Source organism: Sinocyclocheilus rhinocerous, unplaced genomic scaffold (genome assembly GCF_001515625.1).
Source record: "Sinocyclocheilus rhinocerous isolate Xijiao unplaced genomic scaffold, SAMN03320098_v1.1 scaffold2252, whole genome shotgun sequence".
Lineage (NCBI taxonomy): Eukaryota > Metazoa > Chordata > Actinopteri > Cypriniformes > Cyprinidae > Sinocyclocheilus > Sinocyclocheilus rhinocerous.
In genome coordinates this window covers 743,183-765,956 of record NW_015650091.1, presented here as the reverse complement: position 1 = coordinate 765,956, position 22,774 = coordinate 743,183, and the positions used below count along the sequence as shown (strand labels likewise).

At 36.6% G+C, this 22,774-nt stretch overlaps 2 protein-coding genes across 2 annotated transcripts; both read left to right on the top strand.

Annotated features, from left to right (window-relative positions):
* Positions 1-2,483: 2,483 nt before the first annotated feature.
* LOC107711524 (atrial natriuretic peptide receptor 1) lies at positions 2,484-16,605 on the top strand. Its single transcript, XM_016516512.1, has 25 exons — positions 2,484-2,666; positions 2,873-3,067; positions 3,161-3,282; positions 3,604-3,693; positions 3,812-3,957; positions 4,283-4,404; positions 4,501-4,647; positions 4,739-4,893; positions 5,109-5,244; positions 5,557-5,648; positions 5,773-5,902; positions 6,908-6,986; positions 7,384-7,483; positions 7,759-7,851; positions 8,010-8,087; positions 8,194-8,298; positions 9,602-9,673; positions 9,762-9,924; positions 10,115-10,267; positions 10,389-10,563; positions 11,956-12,099; positions 13,759-13,882; positions 14,498-14,566; positions 14,656-14,722; positions 16,113-16,605. Exons 1-25 carry the CDS (start codon positions 2,660-2,662, stop codon positions 16,181-16,183), a joined length of 2,835 nt encoding a protein of 944 aa, XP_016371998.1. The 5' UTR covers positions 2,484-2,659; the 3' UTR covers positions 16,184-16,605.
* Positions 16,185-21,031, top strand: LOC107711525 (atrial natriuretic peptide receptor 1-like). The gene is made up of 6 exons (XM_016516513.1): positions 16,185-16,256; positions 18,655-18,723; positions 18,817-18,987; positions 20,218-20,316; positions 20,497-20,588; positions 20,976-21,031. Exons 3-6 carry the CDS (start codon positions 18,837-18,839, stop codon positions 21,021-21,023), a joined length of 390 nt encoding a protein of 129 aa, XP_016371999.1. The 5' UTR covers positions 16,185-16,256; positions 18,655-18,723; positions 18,817-18,836; the 3' UTR covers positions 21,024-21,031.
* Positions 21,032-22,774: the final 1,743 nt, after the last annotated feature.

Here is a 22,774-nt window from a genome sequence, read left to right as displayed (position 1 = left end):
ATCTTCTGGTCGGGAAGGAAATCACTAGACGAGGATTGTTTAATTAGATTGAGCAAATAAATATTCCATTCTCATCATTTCCAAGAAGGGTTTCCCTAACTTTTCCATAACGGTATTTTCATCTTCTATATTTGTAAAACCCCAGAGTCATGATAACAATTTAACGTTACACTACAATAATCAAATGCGCACAAATACACGTATAAATTGTATAACAAGGAGATTGCTGCTTACCTTCTTTTAGTTAGATGAGATGGTCGTGACTACACTGAGACTAAAATGGCGCTTTTAATCGTTCTTACTAACGTTACGTCTCAAATTTGTCGAGTGACTCGGTGTGTGAACTAACCGAGGTTAATTAACTGTCACCTGCCTAAAGGCAATTATGGAAATGGGCGGAGCAATTTTACGACGTCGTTTCTTATCACGTGATAGGAAATACATATGCTTGTAATATAAATTTATTAGTCTCTTATGCCTACTTGTATAACATCAAACAGACTCTGTCAAACAACTAAAATTAATATGACACCATTTTTTTTCACCTACAAATATTTCTCGACCCCAAGAGGTCACTCTGCTCTTCACTATTTTTAAACAGTTGTTTTAAATGAACGGTTCTCAAATTAAGAAATACAATTTTTGTTTTAACATCAAGAAAAGGCAACACTATATAGGGAGACCAGGTATGGTTGTAACATGTGGAGAGTTGTAACAACACCAATTCAACCAATAAAGGATAAGATAGGAGTCCAATGGTAATTTCATTATTTTACCCACTTCCTTCCAGATCCTATATGAATGGTTATCAAGGCTCTAAATAGGTACATGCAGATTTTATAAGAAACAGATTTTGAGGTAAGCATGTATATATATTTTTTGACCAAAACTATATTTTGTTTAGTACTAGCCTACTTAAACTGTTGCAGATAAAATCATATAACTTACATTAGAATAACTTGCTGATTCTCAGAGAGGAGAAACAATAATGTACAGTATGTGGAAAATAATGTGTTTTTTTAACTTTAAACCGCATAAACACATTTCATTACACCAAATACACAAAATAATGTTCTTTTTAGCAGCATCATATGACCCCTTTAAGCATTTTTAAACTGGCAGTGGGGTAGATTGTAACAAAGGCACGCCATGTATTTGACATCAACTTATAATTGCTGTGATATTCTTGCAGAGGTCTGAATTGGTGCCTTTTGTAGTGAACAAATGCGGTGCTTTGTATAAAAGTTTGAGCACTCTTGCTCAAAAATTCAGAGAGTTACAGATACTGAAACAAAAAGCGTTACAACCATACCTGGTCTCCCCCTACAAATAGATTTAGGTACATTTTCATCTCTTCCTTTGCAATAAAAATTTTTGCTTTTGTGATTTTCATCTGTTGCTTGCTCACTGGTTGTTGATCTATTTTTTTTTCTTTTAAATTATATTATGACAAATGCAACACATTTTTTTTGTGAAAATGTCATATAATATGATTTTATGTTAACGTAATACAAAGTAAATTATTTAAAGATAATATTGTAATAATTTGCCTTCGCTGATAAAACTTCAGTGATGCTAAAAAAATAAAACAATTTAAAAAGATTTCTGGTTTGATAGTACAATTGAAACACATTTGTAACATTTAAAAAAAAAATCATATTACATATTGGTCTCTCTTTTTTTTTTTTTTAAATGCCAGTTAAAATGGAAATGTGAACTGAGCTTAACTATAAAATCCCAGATGCAAAGATTTTGAAACAGAACTCTTTTCTCTATTTCTGAACTATTTCTATTCCCCTGTGTATTCGTGCAGTGACACAAACTAACCCCTATACCGATTTTGTTGTTTTTATAGGCAGGCATATAAATGTCCGCAACATTTATCTCTCATGATGTTCAGCTTTTTGTACTGAGAAAGGTTTCAAATGTTTTCTGGCCTGTGAAATTGACAGACACACTAGAGGCAATTCCCACGGTATAGAAGCCTCCAAAGTGCCAGTGTGCAGAGGGCTGACACTGTTCTTATTTTAACTCTAAACCTTTTGACCTCTTGTTCCTGACCTGGCTGATTCTTGTGCTATGAATTTTAATTAATGTGCAAGGCATACATAAATATTCTTCTTTCTATACTTCTTTAAAACACAGAAAGTCAGAAAACATCTTGGAAAATACCAGTTTATTTTAGATCATTACATCTATGTCATTTAATATGAGCAAAGCCTTGTTTATGCTGACATAAACAAGTACTTTTGAAAAGAGCCCTTATGCATGTAAACAAAAACAAATGCTACAGTATCACTCAAAGCATTGACAGACGAGCATGTTTTTTTTTCTTCAGACCTCATGGACATGAGAATTCCCAAAGACATCTGTAGACCAGTGTTTACTCATATGCTTGTTTAGCTATAAACAAATGTCAGAGGAACACCAGAGCTTGAGATACAGAGCAGAATTAATGTGAGACCCTTGGTTTACAGTCACTCTGGGGAGATCACTGTTGTGGATGGCTGGATTCAGAGCAAAACCATAAGGCCACAGTTTGCCACTGGATGTTTTCCCCGACCTCGTTACTGGTAGTTTCTGATGCAAGGTCCTTTTTTATTTGTTTTCGACTCATTTTGATCAAACTCTGTGTTGGAGCGGGAATTATTCTTTTGGAATGAGTGGTAAGCAATTTCATTTATTAATTTTACAGGCTTAGTTAGTGTACACAGCTCATGAGATTTTAATATCGACTGCACTACAGTTAGAAACTATTCAAACACATATATCTACACATTGTTTGCTTATATTGTCAAAATGTATACATACAAATATATCTCTGTGTGTATTGTAAAATCTGAATATAAATTTGGATTAATATGTCATCTAGAAGTAATGAAGCACTTCGAGAGACTTCCTGGCCCACTGCTCTTTTTGATGACTCTGGTTTCTCTCAGTCTGGGCACCAGATTCATCTTGCTGATCTCCATGCCCAACACCTCCATTCCTTTCAGTACTGGACGGATTGGGGCTGGAGCTCTTATCGCTATCAGTTCTGTAAACAGCAGTCCGGACCTTCTGCAAGGTCAGTGAGCTATTTGTACCAAGTAGAAAAAGAAGATGAGCAATATTTATATATCATCTTTAATTTAATATGTTGTTGAATTATTCATGTCAGGTCATCATCTGGATTACCATTATGTGGATGATGAATGCAATGATCTACGTGGCCCAGGGAAAATTGCGGCACTTTACCATAAACACAAATACAGTGCTTTCATCGGACCATCTTGCTCGAATGTATGTGGCCATATTAGCTTCATTTCCAAGACAATTGAAAGTCGAAATAAATAGATAATAAAAATACAGCTAGTTTCACTCACTCATTATATCATTACTCAGACAATAGACTCTCAAATTAAGGTATCTGTCTTCTACAAGCACAGTTCCAATTAAAGCTTAAAATTGACTTTTAACGCATGAAGGACTATCAAAAAGTAATTACAAAAGTCGTTATAATCTCATTTGTCTCAAGATATCATCATTACAAGATGAAGGACTATCAAATGTTCGTTGAGTAGGAAATGGAGTATTATCATCTGTTGTTAATTCTTATTTAAGGTCTGTGCAGTGACTGCTAAACTAGCAGCTTATTGGAACATTGCTGTCATCAGTCCTATATGTGCAGATCAACAATTTCTAGATAAGAAGGTTGGTTGTAAAGTGTATATTACCATTAACATATGCGGATATCTTAAAATGCACTTTGCTTTTCAGTTGCTAAATGTTTTTTTTAATTATTTTTTTCTCTTGACCCCTATAAATGCAGGCCTATCCAACCTTAACAAGAGTGTTTGGACCTTTCACTAAACTAGGGTCTTTCTTTGTGGAAATCTGCAAGCGGTTTGGCTGGCAGCGCATCAGCATTATCTATGACAATAAACCATCCTGGGCTATTCCTGTTGAGGGGATCAGGTATGTAATGTACCTTGAAACTGAGAGGTGGAAAATCTATGTACATTTACATTTATTATAAACTGCATGTACATTGTAAAAAAAAAATGGTAAAAGTGATTTTTAATTTTACAGTAAAAATATTGTACCAAGTAGAAAAGGAACGGTATAGTTTAACTGAAAAAGAACAACTAATTTCATAATTTACTGTGAAAAAAATAATGTAAATTGACATTCCCAGAATTCCCTTTGTGATAGCTCACGTTTGATGTAAGTACTATTTTGAAGTCAAGAAGTTCATCTTAGATTTTTAAAATATAATTCCTTAAACACATTTTCTCGAAAGGTATCAAGCAGAGCACAATAACATTACAGTGGCCAAGTATCAAGAAATCCATGGCTCTCTCCCCCAAGGGTCCTTGTCGACCTGGTCCTGGGTCTTAACTGAGGTGGCACAAGTCTCTCGCAGTAAGAAAAAAATCCCCTCTGATGAGAATTTGTTCTCACAAAAGCTGTGAGGAACTAAACAATGAAAGTATTGTGTGTGTCCTTTATCCTGTACAGTTATTGTGATATCAGCACATGGCAAGGTGGTCCGCAGTTTGCTAATTGAAGCTCACAAGAAAGGCCTCACCAACGGAGATTTTGTTTTCTTTTGTTTCGAGCCATATAAGCAAAAGGTGTTATTTGGCAGTTTTGACTGGAAACAAGGTGTGTTACGTAACCACAAATTCATAAAATGAGACATTGCTGAACATGATGTAATTTTCTATTTATAGTACATGGTTTTCTCCTTTCTCAGGTGATGGATATGACTCAGTGGCCAGGCAAGCTTATCAGGCTCTGTTTTTCCTGTCTCTGTATAAACCCAGTGATAAACTGTATCAGGCCTTTTCAGAGAATGTAATCAGCAGATCCAAAATAGACTTCGGCTATACATATGCTTCTAATGAACAGGTTTGCTTTTATTATGCACATCAACGAAGGTAGAGTCTATTTTCAATGACTGAGTTTTGGTGCGAGGGCATGTGGTTGAATGGATGGAAAGCCATGTGATGGGAAGCCTGATGTGAAATTTAGTTTGCCTTTAATTATCACTATCCAAGTGAGATGACCCTTTAGCACAACCTTTAGGTTATTTCATTATGAGTTGAATTGTTTTAATTCCACAGGTGTCATTCCTAGCAGCCATAGCCCATGATAGTGTCTGGCTGTATGCCCAGGCATTAAACGAAACTTTGGCAGAAAATGGAAACCCATATGACGGTTTAGCCATCACTAGACGAATGTGGAACAGGACCATTACAGGTTTGTAAAGCCTAAAATATATCCAGTGACTCCCAACTGGGTAGCAAATACTGTGCAAATAAGTAAAAAATTAATAATTCAACTTTCACAAACCTTTATGGACTTAAGATTACATGTGCATATGCAATGCTGAGTTGGTATTATTTAGTATAATACAAGTTTTCCTTTTAACTTGTATTATACTAAATAATACCAACTCAGCATTGCATATGCACATGTAATCTTATTTAATCTCATTTCATACTCATGTAATCATATTTCTGGTTTTCCTTTGTTTTCTGGTTAGATGCTTTGTGACTTTTTGTTAAACAGGTATCCAAGGAGATGTAACTATTGATGCAAGTGGAGATCGTGAGTTAAATTACATGATGAAACAAATCCAAGATAGTAATAACCAGTGTCAGGTGAGCTCCTGTCATATGCTTACTATCTAGACCTACTGTAAGCACAACAAATGCAAGCATTCTGAAAACTGCTGTGCTATTCTGAATTTAATTCGTCAAATGAGTCATAGGGTTCTCCACACAGGTCATTGCGAACTATTTTGGGACTTATAAGGCAGTACAGGGGCTTCACATCAAGTGGCCTGGAGGACGGACATCTCCTCCCAAAGACTCTCCAGATTGTGGCTTTCATGGAGAACTCTGCATCAATCTAGGTATCAGTCAACCGGGGCTCATTGGAAGAACGTGACTGTGGCGACAGTTCTGCAAAATTATATTACATAACATTTCGTGATACTTAAAAAATGTCCAGTCAGTGGCGCTAAAAACGTGTTCTTTTGTATCCAGACGAACATGAATCTGGCAACGTTTATTATGTTGGTGGCTGTATGTATGACAGTTCTGAAATGAAATGTGAGTTGCACTTAAAAGGATATTGCTCTATCATGTTTGAAAATAACATACCACCTACACTAAACCATATTCTAAACCTAACCGATAGTGATAACAAAAGCACGTTTTTGGAGTTTTGCAGAAATGTATGTAGAGGCTCGTTTTTCCAGTGAGCCTGGGTTGGTATTTGGACATTCATGGCTTCTAAGTTGAATGTATTTCACAGTTGGCCCAGCAATCATTAATTTTGAAGGTGTGCTAATAACACACTGCAAATGATAAGAGGCTTGGAAGCATGTTCATCTGGTTCTAGCTTATCAACTCCTTCAAGAGGCCAGTCAGAGGCCATAGTGCAGTCACTTTATTTCCAGTAGGGGGCACCAGATACCCAACTTTGCTCCATACATTAGTGCATTCACACTGATTGTTTTCTCACCCCTTCACTTTCATCTTTTTGGCATTGCCCCATACCCTATCCTTGATTAAAAAAAAAATCTTGAATAATGTACCAATGCTTGCAAGATCCAAATGTCTGACTCAGTGGCAATATAGATTTCTCAGCTATTCACTGACTGAATCTCCCCCAAGCTAACAGGTCGAAGCAATAAAGTCTGGACAGACTTATGCAACCAGCTATAATACTTTTATCAAAATTCTGAAAAGGTGACTGGAAGTGACTGTTTCATATTGCATTCCTACAGAATTACCCTTGGTGGCTTCCAGACTTGCTGTGTCATACCTCTATAAATGGACATAGTTGCATTTTGTCAAATGAGTGCTAATCACCCAGCAGACCTGCAGATTACAAATGTGTGTTTTATTTTCAGAGAGAAAATTCTTGATTGCCTTAGGGATTATTGTTGGCTTGGTGGCTGCTGGGACCCTTGCAATCTGTGCTTTATACAGGTAATAGTTAAAGTGTGTATTTTCAACTGCTTTTAAATATTAACATTGCACATTCAGAATTGTGGAATCAAGTGTAGAAATGAGATCATTTGCATAAATGAGATGTATATACTTAGATTTTTCTTCCCAAGAGTTTTATTTCTTCTTTTTTTGCTTGTTACACCATTTTAATTTATTTTGGATGTAAGATTTGCATGTTATACTGCAATTATGCTGAAATAATCTGTTGATTTTATAGTTCATAAATGCCAGACTAAATGCTTCAGCTAAAACGTTAGAGCTGATGCCCAAAAATGCAAGCCTAATTCAGTCAACCCCACTGCTGTTCTTCAGTTTTTCTTTGTAGAAATATGTTCTTAAATTACAGTCTTCAAATTAAACTAATATTTATTACCAGGAAGTTCAAACTCCAGGAAGAAGCTTCCAAAATGCTGTGGACAGTCAATGCTGCTGATGTCATAATGATGGAGCATCACTCCTCAACTGTGCCAGCAAAGGTTTTGAGAGGATTTAATGCATTAAAAGTTGATTAAGTAGCTCTTCTGGCCCACAATTTACTTTATTTTGTAATGCAAGAAGTATGTGAACATAAGTACTAATAGCAATTGTGAGGCAGAAATATTACATATAATTAACAATGCAATAGACACTGTCATCTAAAGAGATACCCCCTTCTACCCCCTAATCATTGCTGTTTTAATTTTGGTTTGTTTGGATGGAATTACTACATGAATGAATCTATTACATCTAGATTCTCCCCTTTGTGGTTCAGTCTCACAGATCCAAACCCATTCAGGCTTCTTTGGAGTCTATAATTTGCAGCATGCAAGACAAGCCATCAGCACACAGAACCGCAGTCTACAAAGTGAAGTATTTGGGATCTTAGTGTTTATACATTTACGTCACTACATAGTGACATTATGTAGAAGACAATTTATGCTACCAAACATTTGGCATGATTTAGTTGCCCAATAAAATAATTTCATAGTTCAGTTAATTAAATACATTTTCTCTCTCCTTCAGGGGACAATTTGTTCTGTTTGCTTTCTGAACTTAAGAAACCCTCATCTGAGCAGCGAGCTGCTGGCGGAACTCAAACAGGTGAACTCTGTTTAAAACATTAATAATGCATTTCATTTTTTATACAATATACATTTACTCATGTAGGTAATATGATGCACCTCAATCAATACCTCTGTGTCTTTAGTGCAGAGATTTGACCCACTATAACCTTTGTAAATTTATTGGAGCGGCTCTGGAGACCCCTCAGCCCTTCATTCTTACAGAGTACTGCCCTAAAGGAAGCCTGCAGGTGCTATTACACAGATAATTGTTTCTTTTCTATCAGTTAATTAGCATTTGTATTTCTTTAGGATTTTCTTATGGGGTTTTAATAATGACAGTTTTGGATTTATGAATAAAATAAATGTAACTATTGGGACAATGGTTGTAATTCTTATGCAAGAACTTTATTGCAACATATATTTAAAAACGGCAGCTTTAAAATTAATGTTTGATATATGACTATATGTGTATAATTTATGTTGATGTCATAGTAGAACATAATATCAATATATCTTCAAGTAACTTATTTTAATCATATATATAAAGAGAAAAACAGAAAATTCCAGAGAGAAATTTCATGAAACTCATGAAGTTTCATGAAACTCTAGATGGCACAGGCTCTACAGGTTCTAGCTCAATCTGATATAATCACATCATCATTCACATGGCTCAGCTGATTGGTTCCTTTTTGCATCAGCAGCCTGAGCTTGCTGCTCAACATTCAAATACTTGGCTAGTGCTTGCTGTAACAGTTGCAGCGTGCTTCAAAAACCCTCCATCTTCCCCAGCTCCACCCAGCTTTGCTACAGTGTTATTTCCTACATGCTCACATCAGCATGTCTGTGGATGCAATGCTATCTCACGGCCAATTCGTACGTATTTGGATAATTCATACGAATCCGTACGACCTCATTCGCATGATTTTGTACGATTTCTGTGACGGTTAAGTTTAGGGGCGGAGTTAGGTGTGGTCCTTCATACGAATTCCTACGAATTTGCCACCCTGTAAAATACGTACTATTTTTCACAAATCGTATGAATTCGTACGAGTGAGGTTGTGCAAATTCTTATGAATTAGCCACCTTGTCAAATATGTACGACTTGAAGATCGGGTTGGTGGATGTGTTGGCAGAAGTAAGTCTCGGTACTTGCTCTGCTGCAGCAGCAGCAGCAAAAGCAGCGTAGCAGATCTATTCCACCAAGACCAAACACATTAACATTGCCATGTATATTACTGTGCTTAACTCTCCGAGAGTTGGCATGACAGAACTGTAGTAGATTAGCCTTTCTGGGTTTACCTTCAAAGTAATGTCGAGACTAAACAGCTCTATTGATAGACAATAATCTTTATGGTTCTACAGGTTTGGAACAACATGATGATACATAATGAATGATAGAATTTTTGGGTGATCTGAAGAAGCGCTATGTTCTTTCATGTGATGATATATGAATGAATGAATGAATTCATTCATTCCTTCATTCATTATGATATATGTTATTATTTTAAGAATGGCCATTGTAACGAAAGGTTTTGTCCCCAAAATTTGCAGGACATTTTGAAGAATGAGTCTATCAAGCTGGACTGGACTTTCAAATTTTCCCTCATGCTAGACATCGTAAAGGTCATTGTGTCTGTGTGTTATAGTCTAAACCATTTTCGCTGACAGTAGAATATAAAACAGTGATGGATACATTTTGACTCTCATGTAGGGTATGGACTATTTGCACCATAGTCCCCTGCACTTTCACGGTCACCTCTCATCAACAAGCTGTGTGGTGGACAGCCGCTTTGTCCTGAAGGTCACTGATTTTGGACTTAATGTATTCAGGCGTTCAGACTCAGAGAAGAGTCCCGGATTTGACCCCTCGACCGGTAAGCTGGAAATCTGGAACTTTCAAGAAGAAATGCATTTTTGTTTGGAAGAAAAATACATATTTTTAAATAATTAGTTTAGAGTTAAATACATAAATACACAAATGTGTTGCACACATAAATGCAAAATGAGGACCGTTTTAGTTCGATTTTGTGTTTTTTTTTTTTAAATATGTGTTTTCATTTTAAGCTCTGCTGTGGAGGGCACCAGAGCTACTGAGGCAGTCCATTCCAGCTAATGGTACACAAAAAGGGGACATCTACAGTTTTGCCATTATCGCTCAAGAGGTAGTATATCGTAGAGGGCCTTTCTACATCCCCAACTGTCACTTCAGTGCTAGAGGTACGGTAATACACTTCACTCCCTCTCTCTATAAAGTCACTCTTCATAACATAAAGTAAACCATTTCAGATGGATCAACTGTGCAGGACTGTTGGTGACTCTCTCCCTGTCTGTTTTTTAGAGATTGTGGAGAGAGTCAGGGCAGGGGGCTGTAGCCCACTGAGGCCTCACATAGACCCAGCAGAGGGTGTAGAGGAACTGGAGGGAATCATGGTCAGCTGCTGGAGAGAAAAACCTGCAGAGAGACCAGACTTTTCTTTTCTCAGGACTGCCATCAAGAAACTGTGTCCTAATGGGTCAGTAATGAAGCAAGACATAAAGCCAGTGGCGTCTATGTCACGATAGTTATTGTTGTTATCAATAATTATTTTACCCTTAAAAAAATTACTACTATTGAAAAAATATATAGTCACAAACTTAATCATTATCCTAATAGAAGCTTAATTTTAGATGGAATAGGTCACCTCCTTAGGGCTGACATGTGGCTGTTTTTCCCAAGGGAAAAAAAATAATTTTGTATGACTGAGTCAACCTACTACATTTAGTTTAGACCAAGAAACAATCAGCTTTTATAGTGTGCAGTTGATTGGTTTACAAATGTTTTGAAAATAGGTTTGATTGAATCAAGAACCAGCTTCATTAATAAATTGGATATCACTAATCTGAACTTCTGCTTGTATGTTTGTGTATTTATCTATGGCTATCAGTGTCTTTATTATTAACTAACTATTTAAAATAATTTCCATTGATTAAAATAAAGCTGAATTAATTTAAGATATAAATATTAGATGAAAAATGACCAAAGCTTAAATTAGAATTTAAATGAAAACTGAAAATATAAAAATAAACGCAAATTCAAAAGGCTATAATATTATTTATTTTTGTACAACACATCTTCACTCATTTATCTCAATCAGCTAATAAACATTATAATCCATATTTTTACTTTTACCCATATACAGTACACTATAAAACAGTGAAATGTTGGCAGTTGGCACTTGCATACCACAGACCAAAACAAAGAGAACCACAGCCTCTCTGACTTTTATGGTTCTCCGCGGACTGCACTTTTATTAGACTTTCTGCTGATACAATCTTCACCACTTGCAGAGTAAGATTCAGTGTTAACATTGAGATAAGTTTGATTAAAGTCACTTTAAACAAGCAGTGCTGAGGCATCAGTAGCGTACAGCTATCTCTCCTTCCCAATCTAATGCTGTCTTGACACTGTAACAGTTGCACATTCTTCCTCTTTGTGCTTGTTTCAGCTCTAAATGAGGGTAGTTGTGACTAATGAGCGCTTTTGAGACAATAAAGAAGAACAAGCAGGGACACAGAGGATCATTAATTACACTTACAAATGACAGTGCTTAATCAGGTAGACAAACAAACAGGATATGGCTACTCTGGGGACCAGTGACACACAACCCAGCGATCACAATGTCCCATGAGAACAACACTGTTACAACATATCACGCTAAACATTTATACTGGCCTTGGAGGATGAAGGGAGAGAGAGAATTAAAAACAAAGCAATAGTGTTGTGAGTACTGTGTGCTGATAAATGTTTCTTTTGCAGCAAAATGGGCAATAAAGAATTACTGCTTCTTTAATGTGATAGTACTAAAGCTAGGTAATTGTAATAATATTAAATGACTTTTGCTAAGCATTTGAGTGTGTGCACACAGGGGGTCTGAGAACATTCTGGATAACCTGCTGTCCCGTATGGAGCAGTATGCGTGTAATCTGGAGCAGATAGTCAGTGAACGTACCGCTGAACTCCAGGAAGAGAAGAAGCGAGCGGAGGGACTGCTCATGCAGATGTTGCCACGGTAACGCTCCAGATTATAACAACAACAACAACAACAAAATGCTGATCCAAAGCTACCTAGAACTAATTTCTTCATTTTAAACTCTTCTTCCCTTTTCCATTCTTTTCATTGATTTACTAAGTAAATATGCAAATAGGCTATGACACACCAAGCTGAAGGTCAGCCATCGGCCAGTGTCAGGCTGTCTTTGAGCATCTGTTGGCCTAGTTTTTGTGGTATGCTCCCCTTGTTGGATGAGCATTGGCAGCTTTTCGGCAGATTGAGCATGTTGAATAAACAACGGAGTCTCTTGGTGATAGAGCCTACACTGATTGGCTGTTCAACTTTGAAAAACAGTGCACAGGAAGTCAAGAGGGCACACATACAGTGTTGCCAACTGCTTTCAGTTGAAAGTAGCTAAAACTGGTAGCTAAATGTCACTAGATGACATCACAATGGCAAATTCACTGATCTATATAAAGATGAACGTTGATCAGTGGGCAAGATGAGAACTTAGATAAGGTTTGTCCAAGTAGTTGCTATATTTGTCCCTAAACTTTTGAAAAAAGTCTCAAAAGGGGTGGGGAAGTCACTAAATCTAGCTACAAAGTAGCTAAATTGGCAACACTGCACACATAGAATGCTCTTTTGGTTCATCCAGTTTGTCTTTTTATATGATGAATACAGACTACTGCCACCTGCTGGTATGGTTCGCCTCTCATGCAGGCACAAACACTATGTGCTAGGCTGTTGGCTTTAGTCTTTTGTCAAATTTTTTGACTATAGTCGGCTTCTGTTTCCGCTAGTTTCCGCAAGCCTTAATGCTTAAAATGTTCAAAGGTTTTGTACTGAATGCAAATTTAAAATGTACAATTCTGTGAGACTGGATATATTTGACCCAAAAAAGTTGTTGACCCTAAAATGAAAATTCTGTCATCTATTATTCACCCTCATGTTGATCTAAATCCATATGACTTTTGTTCGTTTTTCGAAACAGAAATCAAGATATTTTGAATGAAATCTGAGAGCTTTTGGTCCCTCCACTGACAGTTTATTCACCCCAAAATTTGACTATTCAAAAAGTTCATAAAGACATAGCAAATGTAATCCATATAAATCGAGCCGTTTAATTCTTCTGAAGATACACAATCGCTTTTTTTGATGAACAGATTTAATTCAGGCTTTTATTCACATTTAAACATTGATCAATGCACATACATTTAGCAAATCAATATGGTAAATGGAAGCTCAAACATGCTTGCTTGTCACACAAGAACCAAAGAGGTTTGTTCTTGCGTGCCAAGCATGGTTGAGCTTCTGTTTATCATATTTCAATAGAGGGATGGAAATCTCTCAGATTTAATTTCAAAGACGAATTAAAGGTTTGGAACGGACATGAGGGTAATGATGTAAATGATGACAGATTTTTTTGTTTTTAGGTGAACTATCCCTTTATCACCTGGTTAAACTGGATGCGTAGTGAATGATGTAGGTTCTCTTGTTGATATACTGGAGGCAAAAGTGGCACAACTGTTCAGTGAATTCGTCCACACTTCAGTTACTAAAAACTTGCTTGCACCTGGCCTAACAAGCCTACGTGACGAGACCAGTGATCATCACCAAGCCCTCCACTTGAAACCTGCCTTTGAAAAGTGCCTGTCTTTTTTCTTGTATTTTTAGATGTGTAGCTGCTCAGCTCATAGCGGGAAAGACAGTGAGGGCAGAGACCTACGACTGTGTCACCATCTATTTCAGTGACATTGAAGGCTTCACAGCCATGTCAGCATCCCTCACGCCAATGCAGGTGATGAAAGACGCAGAGACTCAAACAGTATCTTAGAGAGTTTCTGCCCAGTTTCTGTGTAGGCCTTGTAGGCAAAAACAATTCAGAGAGGTTTTAAAAAAAATGTAGGTCCTATGTGGGTTCATTTGTACAGATTTCGATAATATTTTGAAAAATACATATGTCCAGAGCTATTTGGGGAGGTTTGAGGAGCCGCTGTCTTCTATTGTCTAAGATTTTGAAATACCCTGCACTTGTTAAATAATGCATGTGTCTATGTGTGTTTGTTTGTGCAGGGGTCTGTTGTAAGATCAAATACCCATAAAGTAAGCTCTGGAATGGGTTTCATATGTCCCATAAGAGCTCCTGACATTACTAGGTGACATGGCACAAGTGCTGAAAACTCCACTCTGTCACGAATAGCAGGCTTCTGTTAGCATAGCTGTTGGCTCAGTAGCCTGTCTGAGCCTTAACGTGGAAATAATACATTCACATGAGGTTATTTTTGGACCATACTGAAGCCCACAGCTGAACCACAACGGAAATATATTGTCACCTTTCAGAAACTTTGATCTCTGTATCTTTATTCATAAGCTGACTACTATAAACTGACTGCACATGTTTCCTTTGCTGTAGGTAGTGAACGTGCTGAATGACCTGTACACATACTTTGACAATATCATTGACAACCACAATGTTTATAAGGTACATAATTTGAATGCTTCACCACCTTGCAAAACGATTTAATCTATTGTAGGATATGGGTTGCTTCATGTGTCCTTTGCTGTATCCAGGTAGAAACCATTGGAGACCAGACTTTTCTTTTCTCAGGACTGCCATCAAGAAACTGTGTCCTAATGGGTCAGTAATGAAGCAAGACATAAAGCCAGTGGCGTCTATGTCACGATAGTTATTGTTGTTATCAATAATTATTTTACCCTTAAAAAAATTACTACTATTGAAAAAATATATAGTCACAAACTTAATCATTATCCTAATAGAAGCTTAATTTTAGATGGAATAGGTCACCTCCTTAGGGCTGACATGTGGCTGTTTTTCCCAAGGGAAAAAAAATAATTTTGTATGACTGAGTCAACCTACTACATTTAGTTTAGACCAAGAAACAATCAGCTTTTATAGTGTGCAGTTGATTGGTTTACAAATGTTTTGAAAATAGGTTTGATTGAATCAAGAACGAGCTTCATTAATAAATTGGATATCACTAATCTGAACTTCTGCTTGTATGTTTGTGTATTTATCTATGGCTATCAGTGTCTTTATTATTAACTAACTATTTAAAATAATTTCCATTGATTAAAATAAAGCTGAATTAATTTAAGATATAAATATTAGATGAAAAATGACCAAAGCTTAAATTAGAATTTAAATGAAAACTGAAAATATAAAAATAAACGCAAATTCAAAAGGCTATAATATTATTTATTTTTGTACAACACATCTTCACTCATTTATCTCAATCAGCTAATAAACATTATAATCCATATTTTTACTTTTACCCATATACAGTACACTATAAAACAGTGAAATGTTGGCAGTTGGCACTTGCATACCACAGACCAAAACAAAGAGAACCACAGCCTCTCTGACTTTTATGGTTCTCCGCGGACTGCACTTTTATTAGACTTTCTGCTGATACAATCTTCACCACTTGCAGAGTAAGATTCAGTGTTAACATTGAGATAAGTTTGATTAAAGTCACTTTAAACAAGCAGTGCTGAGGCATCAGTAGCGTACAGCTATCTCTCCTTCCCAATCTAATGCGGTCTTGACACTGCTACAGTTGCACGTTCTTCCTCTTTGTGCTTGTTTCAGCTGTAAATGAGGGTAGTTGTGACTAATGAGCGATTTTGTGGTAATGAAGAACAGGGCAGGGACACAGAGGATCATTAATTACACTTACAAATGACAGTGCTTAATCAGGTAGACAAACAAACAGGATATGGCTACTCTGGGGACCAGTGACACACAACCCAGCGATCACAATGTCCCATGAGAACAACACTGTTACAACATATCACGCTAAACATTTATACTGGCCTTGGAGGATGAAGGGAGAGAGAGAATTAAAAACAAAGCAATAGTGTTGTGAGTACTGTGTGCTGATAAATGTTTCTTTTGCAGCAAAATGGGCAATAAAGAATTACTGCTTCTTTAATGTGATAGTACTAAAGCTAGGTAATTGTAATAATATTAAATGACTTTTGCTAAGCATTTGAGTGTGTGCACACAGGGGGTCTGAGAACATTCTGGATAACCTGCTGTCCCGTATGGAGCAGTATGCGTGTAATCTGGAGCAGATAGTCAGTGAACGTACCGCTGAACTCCAGGAAGAGAAGAAGCGAGCGGAGGGACTGCTCATGCAGATGTTGCCACGGTAACGCTCCAGATTATAACAACAACAACAACAACAAAATGCTGATCCAAAGCTACCTAGAACTAATTTCTTCATTTTAAACTCTTCTTCCCTTTTCCATTCTTTTCATTGATTTACTAAGTAAATATGCAAATAGGCTATGACACACCAAGCTGAAGGTCAGCCATCGGCCAGTGTCAGGCTGTCTTTGAGCATCTGTTGGCCTAGTTTTTGTGGTATGCTCCCCTTGTTGGATGAGCATTGGCAGCTTTTCGGCAGATTGAGCATGTTGAATAAACAACGGAGTCTCTTGGTGATAGAGCCTACACTGATTGGCTGTTCAACTTTGAAAAACAGTGCACAGGAAGTCAAGAGGGCACACATACAGTGTTGCCAACTGCTTTCAGTTGAAAGTAGCTAAAACTGGTAGCTAAATGTCACTAGATGACATCACAATGGCAAATTCACTGATCTATATAAAGATGAACGTTGATCAGTGGGCAAGATGAGAACTTAGATAAGGTTTGTCCAAGTAGTTGCTATATTTGTCCCTAAACTTTTGAAAAAAGTCTCAAAAGGGGTGGGGAAGTCACTAAATCTAGCTACAAAGTAGCTAAATTGGCAACACTGCACACATAGAATGCTCTTTTGGTTCATCCAGTTTGTCTTTTTATATGATGAATACAGACTACTGCCACCTGCTGGTATGGTTCGCCTCTCATGCAGGCACAAACACTATGTGCTAGGCTGTTGGCTTTAGTCTTTTGTCAAATTTTTTGACTATAGTCGGCTTCTGTTTCCGCTAGTTTCCGCAAGCCTTAATGCTTAAAATGTTCAAAGGTTTTGTACTGAATGCAAATTTAAAATGTACAATTCTGTGAGACTGGATATATTTGACCCAAAAAAGTTGTTGACCCTAAAATGAAAATTCTGTCATCTATTATTCACCCTCATGTTGATCTAAATCCATATGACTTTTGTTCGTTTTTCGAAACAGAAATCAAGATATTTTGAATGAAATCTGAGAGCTTTTGGTCCCTCCACTGACAGTTTATTCACCCCAAAATTTGACTATTCAAAAAGTTCATAAAGACATAGCAAATGTAATCCATATAAATCGAGCCGTTTAATTCTTCTGAAGATACACAATCGCTTTTTTTGATGAACAGATTTAATTCAGGCTTTTATTCACATTTAAACATTGATCAATGCACATACATTTAGCAAATCAATATGGTAAATGGAAGCTCAAACATGCTTGCTTGTCACACAAGAACCAAAGAGGTTTGTTCTTGCGTGCCAAGCATGGTTGAGCTTCTGTTTATCATATTTCAATAGAGGGATGGAAATCTCTCAGATTTAATTTCAAAGACGAATTAAAGGTTTGGAACGGACATGAGGGTAATGATGTAAATGATGACAGATTTTTTTGTTTTTAGGTGAACTATCCCTTTATCACCTGGTTAAACTGGATGCGTAGTGAATGATGTAGGTTCTCTTGTTGATATACTGGAGGCAAAAGTGGCACAACTGTTCAGTGAATTCGTCCACACTTCAGTTACTAAAAACTTGCTTGCACCTGGCCTAACAAGCCTACGTGACGAGACCAGTGATCATCACCAAGCCCTCCACTTGAAACCTGCCTTTGAAAAGTGCCTGTCTTTTTTCTTGTATTTTTAGATGTGTAGCTGCTCAGCTCATAGCGGGAAAGACAGTGAGGGCAGAGACCTACGACTGTGTCACCATCTATTTCAGTGACATTGAAGGCTTCACAGCCATGTCAGCATCCCTCACGCCAATGCAGGTGATGAAAGACGCAGAGACTCAAACAGTATCTTAGAGAGTTTCTGCCCAGTTTCTGTGTAGGCCTTGTAGGCAAAAACAATTCAGAGAGGTTTTAAAAAAAATGTAGGTCCTATGTGGGTTCATTTGTACAGATTTCGATAATATTTTGAAAAATACATATGTCCAGAGCTATTTGGGGAGGTTTGAGGAGCCGCTGTCTTCTATTGTCTAAGATTTTGAAATACCCTGCACTTGTTAAATAATGCATGTGTCTATGTGTGTTTGTTTGTGCAGGGGTCTGTTGTAAGATCAAATACCCATAAAGTAAGCTCTGGAATGGGTTTCATATGTCCCATAAGAGCTCCTGACATTACTAGGTGACATGGCACAAGTGCTGAAAACTCCACTCTGTCACGAATAGCAGGCTTCTGTTAGCATAGCTGTTGGCTCAGTAGCCTGTCTGAGCCTTAACGTGGAAATAATACATTCACATGAGGTTATTTTTGGACCATACTGAAGCCCACAGCTGAACCACAACGGAAATATATTGTCACCTTTCAGAAACTTTGATCTCTGTATCTTTATTCATAAGCTGACTACTATAAACTGACTGCACATGTTTCCTTTGCTGTAGGTAGTGAACGTGCTGAATGACCTGTACACATACTTTGACAATATCATTGACAACCACAATGTTTATAAGGTACATAATTTGAATGCTTCACCACCTTGCAAAACGATTTAATCTATTGTAGGATATGGGTTGCTTCATGTGTCCTTTGCTGTACCCAGGTAGAAACCATTGGCGATGCCTACATGGTAGTGTCGGGCCTGCCTACAAGAAATGGAGACGACCATGTAAAAGAAATAGCAAGAATGTCGTTAGCTATAGTGCAGGGCATGAGGAGCTTCTACAGTCCACATATACAAGAGCAGCAGCTGAGGGTCCGCATTGGAGTTCATTCAGGTAATAACTGGATGGTGACAGCTCTTTGGCTGTGCTATTCGTATATTCACTGGCTGATCAATCACAAAAAGAAATGTGCTCAGGAAATGAATGTACTGGGGTATTGCGTTGTAATTTATGTAATGTAAGCAACATGCTTTTTTACGCTCTTTTACTAAAATATGAACAAGTATACAACAGATTAGAGGTGTTCAACCTTAGCCGTAGTTCAAGAGCTAGACTGGCAAATTTATTTTGTCTGCCAAAAACACATTTTAAAAATGTACTTATCCTCCACCAAAGCTTTGTAGATGGAAAAAAAAAATCAACATGAGGTACTACTCTCATATTTCCACTTGATTTTCCAGCCTGGATATTCACAAAATTTACACTACAATTCAAAAGTAAGATTTTAAAATAATAATAAGAATAAATAACACAAATAATAAAATGTCTATTTCAAATAAATGCTGTTCTATTAAACTTTCTTTTCACCAAAGAAAATGTATCATAGATTCCACACACACACACACAAAAAAAAAACTGTTAAAAACATAATAATAATAAATAAATAAAATGTTTCTTTTGTACCAAATCAGGATATTAGAATGATTACTGAAGGATCATGTGATCACACTGAAGACTGGAGAAATTTCAAAATAGAATACAAAATATAAATAAATAAAAGAAAAGAAATAATCCTCTCCATGTATAAAAATAAAAGAAGATTTCAGTATGCATAAAAATATGTGCAATATACTGTAAGAAACAGATGGACAAATTGTGCATTATCTAAAGGTTTAAGGGACTACTTCTCATAAATATATTTGATTATGACTGGTTATTTATACAAAAGGTTTATACAGTACATTTCATTTCTTCTCTCTCTTGCCTTTTTCAGATGTGTTTTGAATAGAAAACCAATGACGCATTTGTATATTCATTCTGATTTGGTCAATTTACACACCAGAGGAGTGTTTACGCTACTCAGGCATTCGTGCAGTAATTCCAACTTGCCAAATTGCTTTATGACACATATAAGAAAAATTCAAATAAAGTACATCATTATACATTATATTACATAATGTCACCATTAAATAGCTGCTTTAGGCACACAAAACATAGGCTGAGTACTATTGCAATAAAGCAACAGAAGAAACTTTATTTGAAATGTGTTTGTTAAAACTACTAGAGGTTGTGGAAAAATACATAAAAAAGTCATTAAAAAAAAAATCATATTGCTTGTTACAGGGTCATGTGTCGCAGGGGTTGTGGGTCTGAAAATGCCACGCTACTGTTTATTTGGAGACACTGTGAACACAGCATCCAGGATGGAGACATATGGATTACGTAAGATCATTCATGAAGGATATGCTGACAGCAGATTTGGAAGATATGTCAGAGAAGCATTTTAAATGAAACCCATGTGATTGATCTTACTGCCTTGACCTCAGCACTTTTTTTGACCAGCCTTTAATTATGTAATAGCGGAGACAGACATCCTATTGTTTTACTTTTTCCCCTCTCCAGCACTGAGGATCCATTTGAGCAGTTCCACCAAGTCTCTCCTTGACACTTTCAGGACTTTCCACTGTGAACTGCGAGGTGACATCCACATAAAGGTACAGAGTTTCTGCCACTTTGACATTCACCTCAGAAAGCATCATATTACTTTCATCTCGCCTGTCTTACCACATCACAACAATCTGATTCGCTCAACTGATTCTTTTCACACATATTTATTTTAGGATTGGTGCTTCAAAATTCAAAACAGTGACACACCCATTGTGTAATAAAATGACATCATAACTACAATCAAGGCCGTAAACACTGATATCTGAAAAGTTGTGTATACATGGCAACATAATTTCAGAAAGAGTGGAAATATTTCTTCAGTAACAAGTTACAGCTGGATAGGACCTATAAATAGAGCTCAATAGCCTCCTCTTAACAACAAGTTTTCAAAGCTTCGGTAACTGCTCTCACATCCCTGTTCTTTTCCATTTCAGGGAAAGGGCTGGGTGAGGACATACTGGCTTTTGGGAGAGGACTACTAAACCAGATGTTTTTTTCAATACTTTTTAACATAATGCAAAAAAAATAAATAAATAAAGAGTGTATTACACTATATTTATACTTTGTTTTGTGTGTTTGCAGTATTTTAGTTCAATAAGAACATTTCTAAATACAAAAGGTTGAGGTTGGTTAGGTTTTTCTATATTTTTGTATGTTATATCATATATTTGATGAAAATACAGTAAAACCCCCCAGAAATATCATGAAATATTATTACAAATATATTACATATATTACACATAACTGTTTTCCTTTTTAATGTTAACTCCAGTCTTCAGTATGATCATTTATGATCATAATGTTTCTTGAACACCGAATCATTATTGTCAGTGTTGAAAACAGTTATGCTGCTTCATATTTGTGTGAAAACTGCTATTTTTTCCCCCTCAGGATTCTTTGATGAATTGAATGTTCAAGACATGTCTTTACTGTTACTTTTGACCAAAATGAATGCATCCTTGCAGAATAAAAGTAAAAAAAACAACTTTTGCATATAGGCCTATACAGTATGCATATCAATACCAAAGTGTTTTCATATATTTATCTTTATATTAATCACAAAGTTGATTGGGCACTGTAATGTAATGGAAAATAATAGCCAAAGATCTGATATTTCCGTTTTCAATTATTCAAATATTTATTAGTGTTTGCATTTGAACACCCATTCCACGAAGAATATGCTAATAAATCAATTCTACCACAGGATGTTTTTGTTGGACTGTATTTTGTAATCTGTCACCTATATGGACGCTGCTGAGAGCAGGTCATTACATTAATAGCACTCCCATTCCACAGTTGACCCTTGGTGATTAATTCCCCCATCTGGCTTTTATCCAGTCATCTCTATCTTGCATTGGAGCTTTCACTAAAAGCCTTTAACTGTTTTACCATATTGACAGCAAACCTCTAAAAACTCTAGATTCAGTCTTAAAGGTCTACAAATTGCTATCATTGAAATAGACTGTCCACATCGGCATTACTCCTTTCTGGTAACCTTTGCCCCCTTATCACAAGGGGTCACAGACAGACAATTTTCAGACAAGACATTGCTGTATAGAATTGCCGTGCAACTTGTTGGGGGGAAATAAAAAGGAAATGTTTTCCTTAGTTATGGGAAGTTAATGGGAAACTTATCTGACTTGCAGATAAACGTCTCTAGGTTACGTATGTAACCATGGTTCCCCGAGGGAACGAGACGCTGCGTCGAAGTCGCTTTGGGAACGCCCCTGCGTGACCGCGTTCTGAAGCACGTACGCAGGGGCGTTCCCAAAGCGACTTCGACGCAGCTCGAGTTCCTGAAGGGGAACTTCAATTCAAACACAAACATCTCAGGAGATGAAGGATTAAAACTGTATATTTGTTCAAAGTTTGGGGATTTAAAGATATGTGTTGTTGAAAAGGTAAATTCAGGATTGAAACTGATTAAAGTAAAACATGAACCAAAAAAAAAAAAAAATAAATTTTAAAAATTAACAGTTAGGTTTAGGGGTGGACTTTCATGCATAGTTTCCTTGTAAAAATTTGACATACAAATCACATTGTGCGAATTCATCTGAAATTGCCACTTCATGAAATAGTTACGTATTCTCATGGGATTTATTTATTCTCGTTGATTTTCTCCCTTAGAGTTTCTGATGTTTTACTGAAACCATGCACTAGTATTTGTGCATAGCTTTTGGATATTGGAATGATTTTTCTTACAGAAATTTTTATATGAACACATTCAGTCATG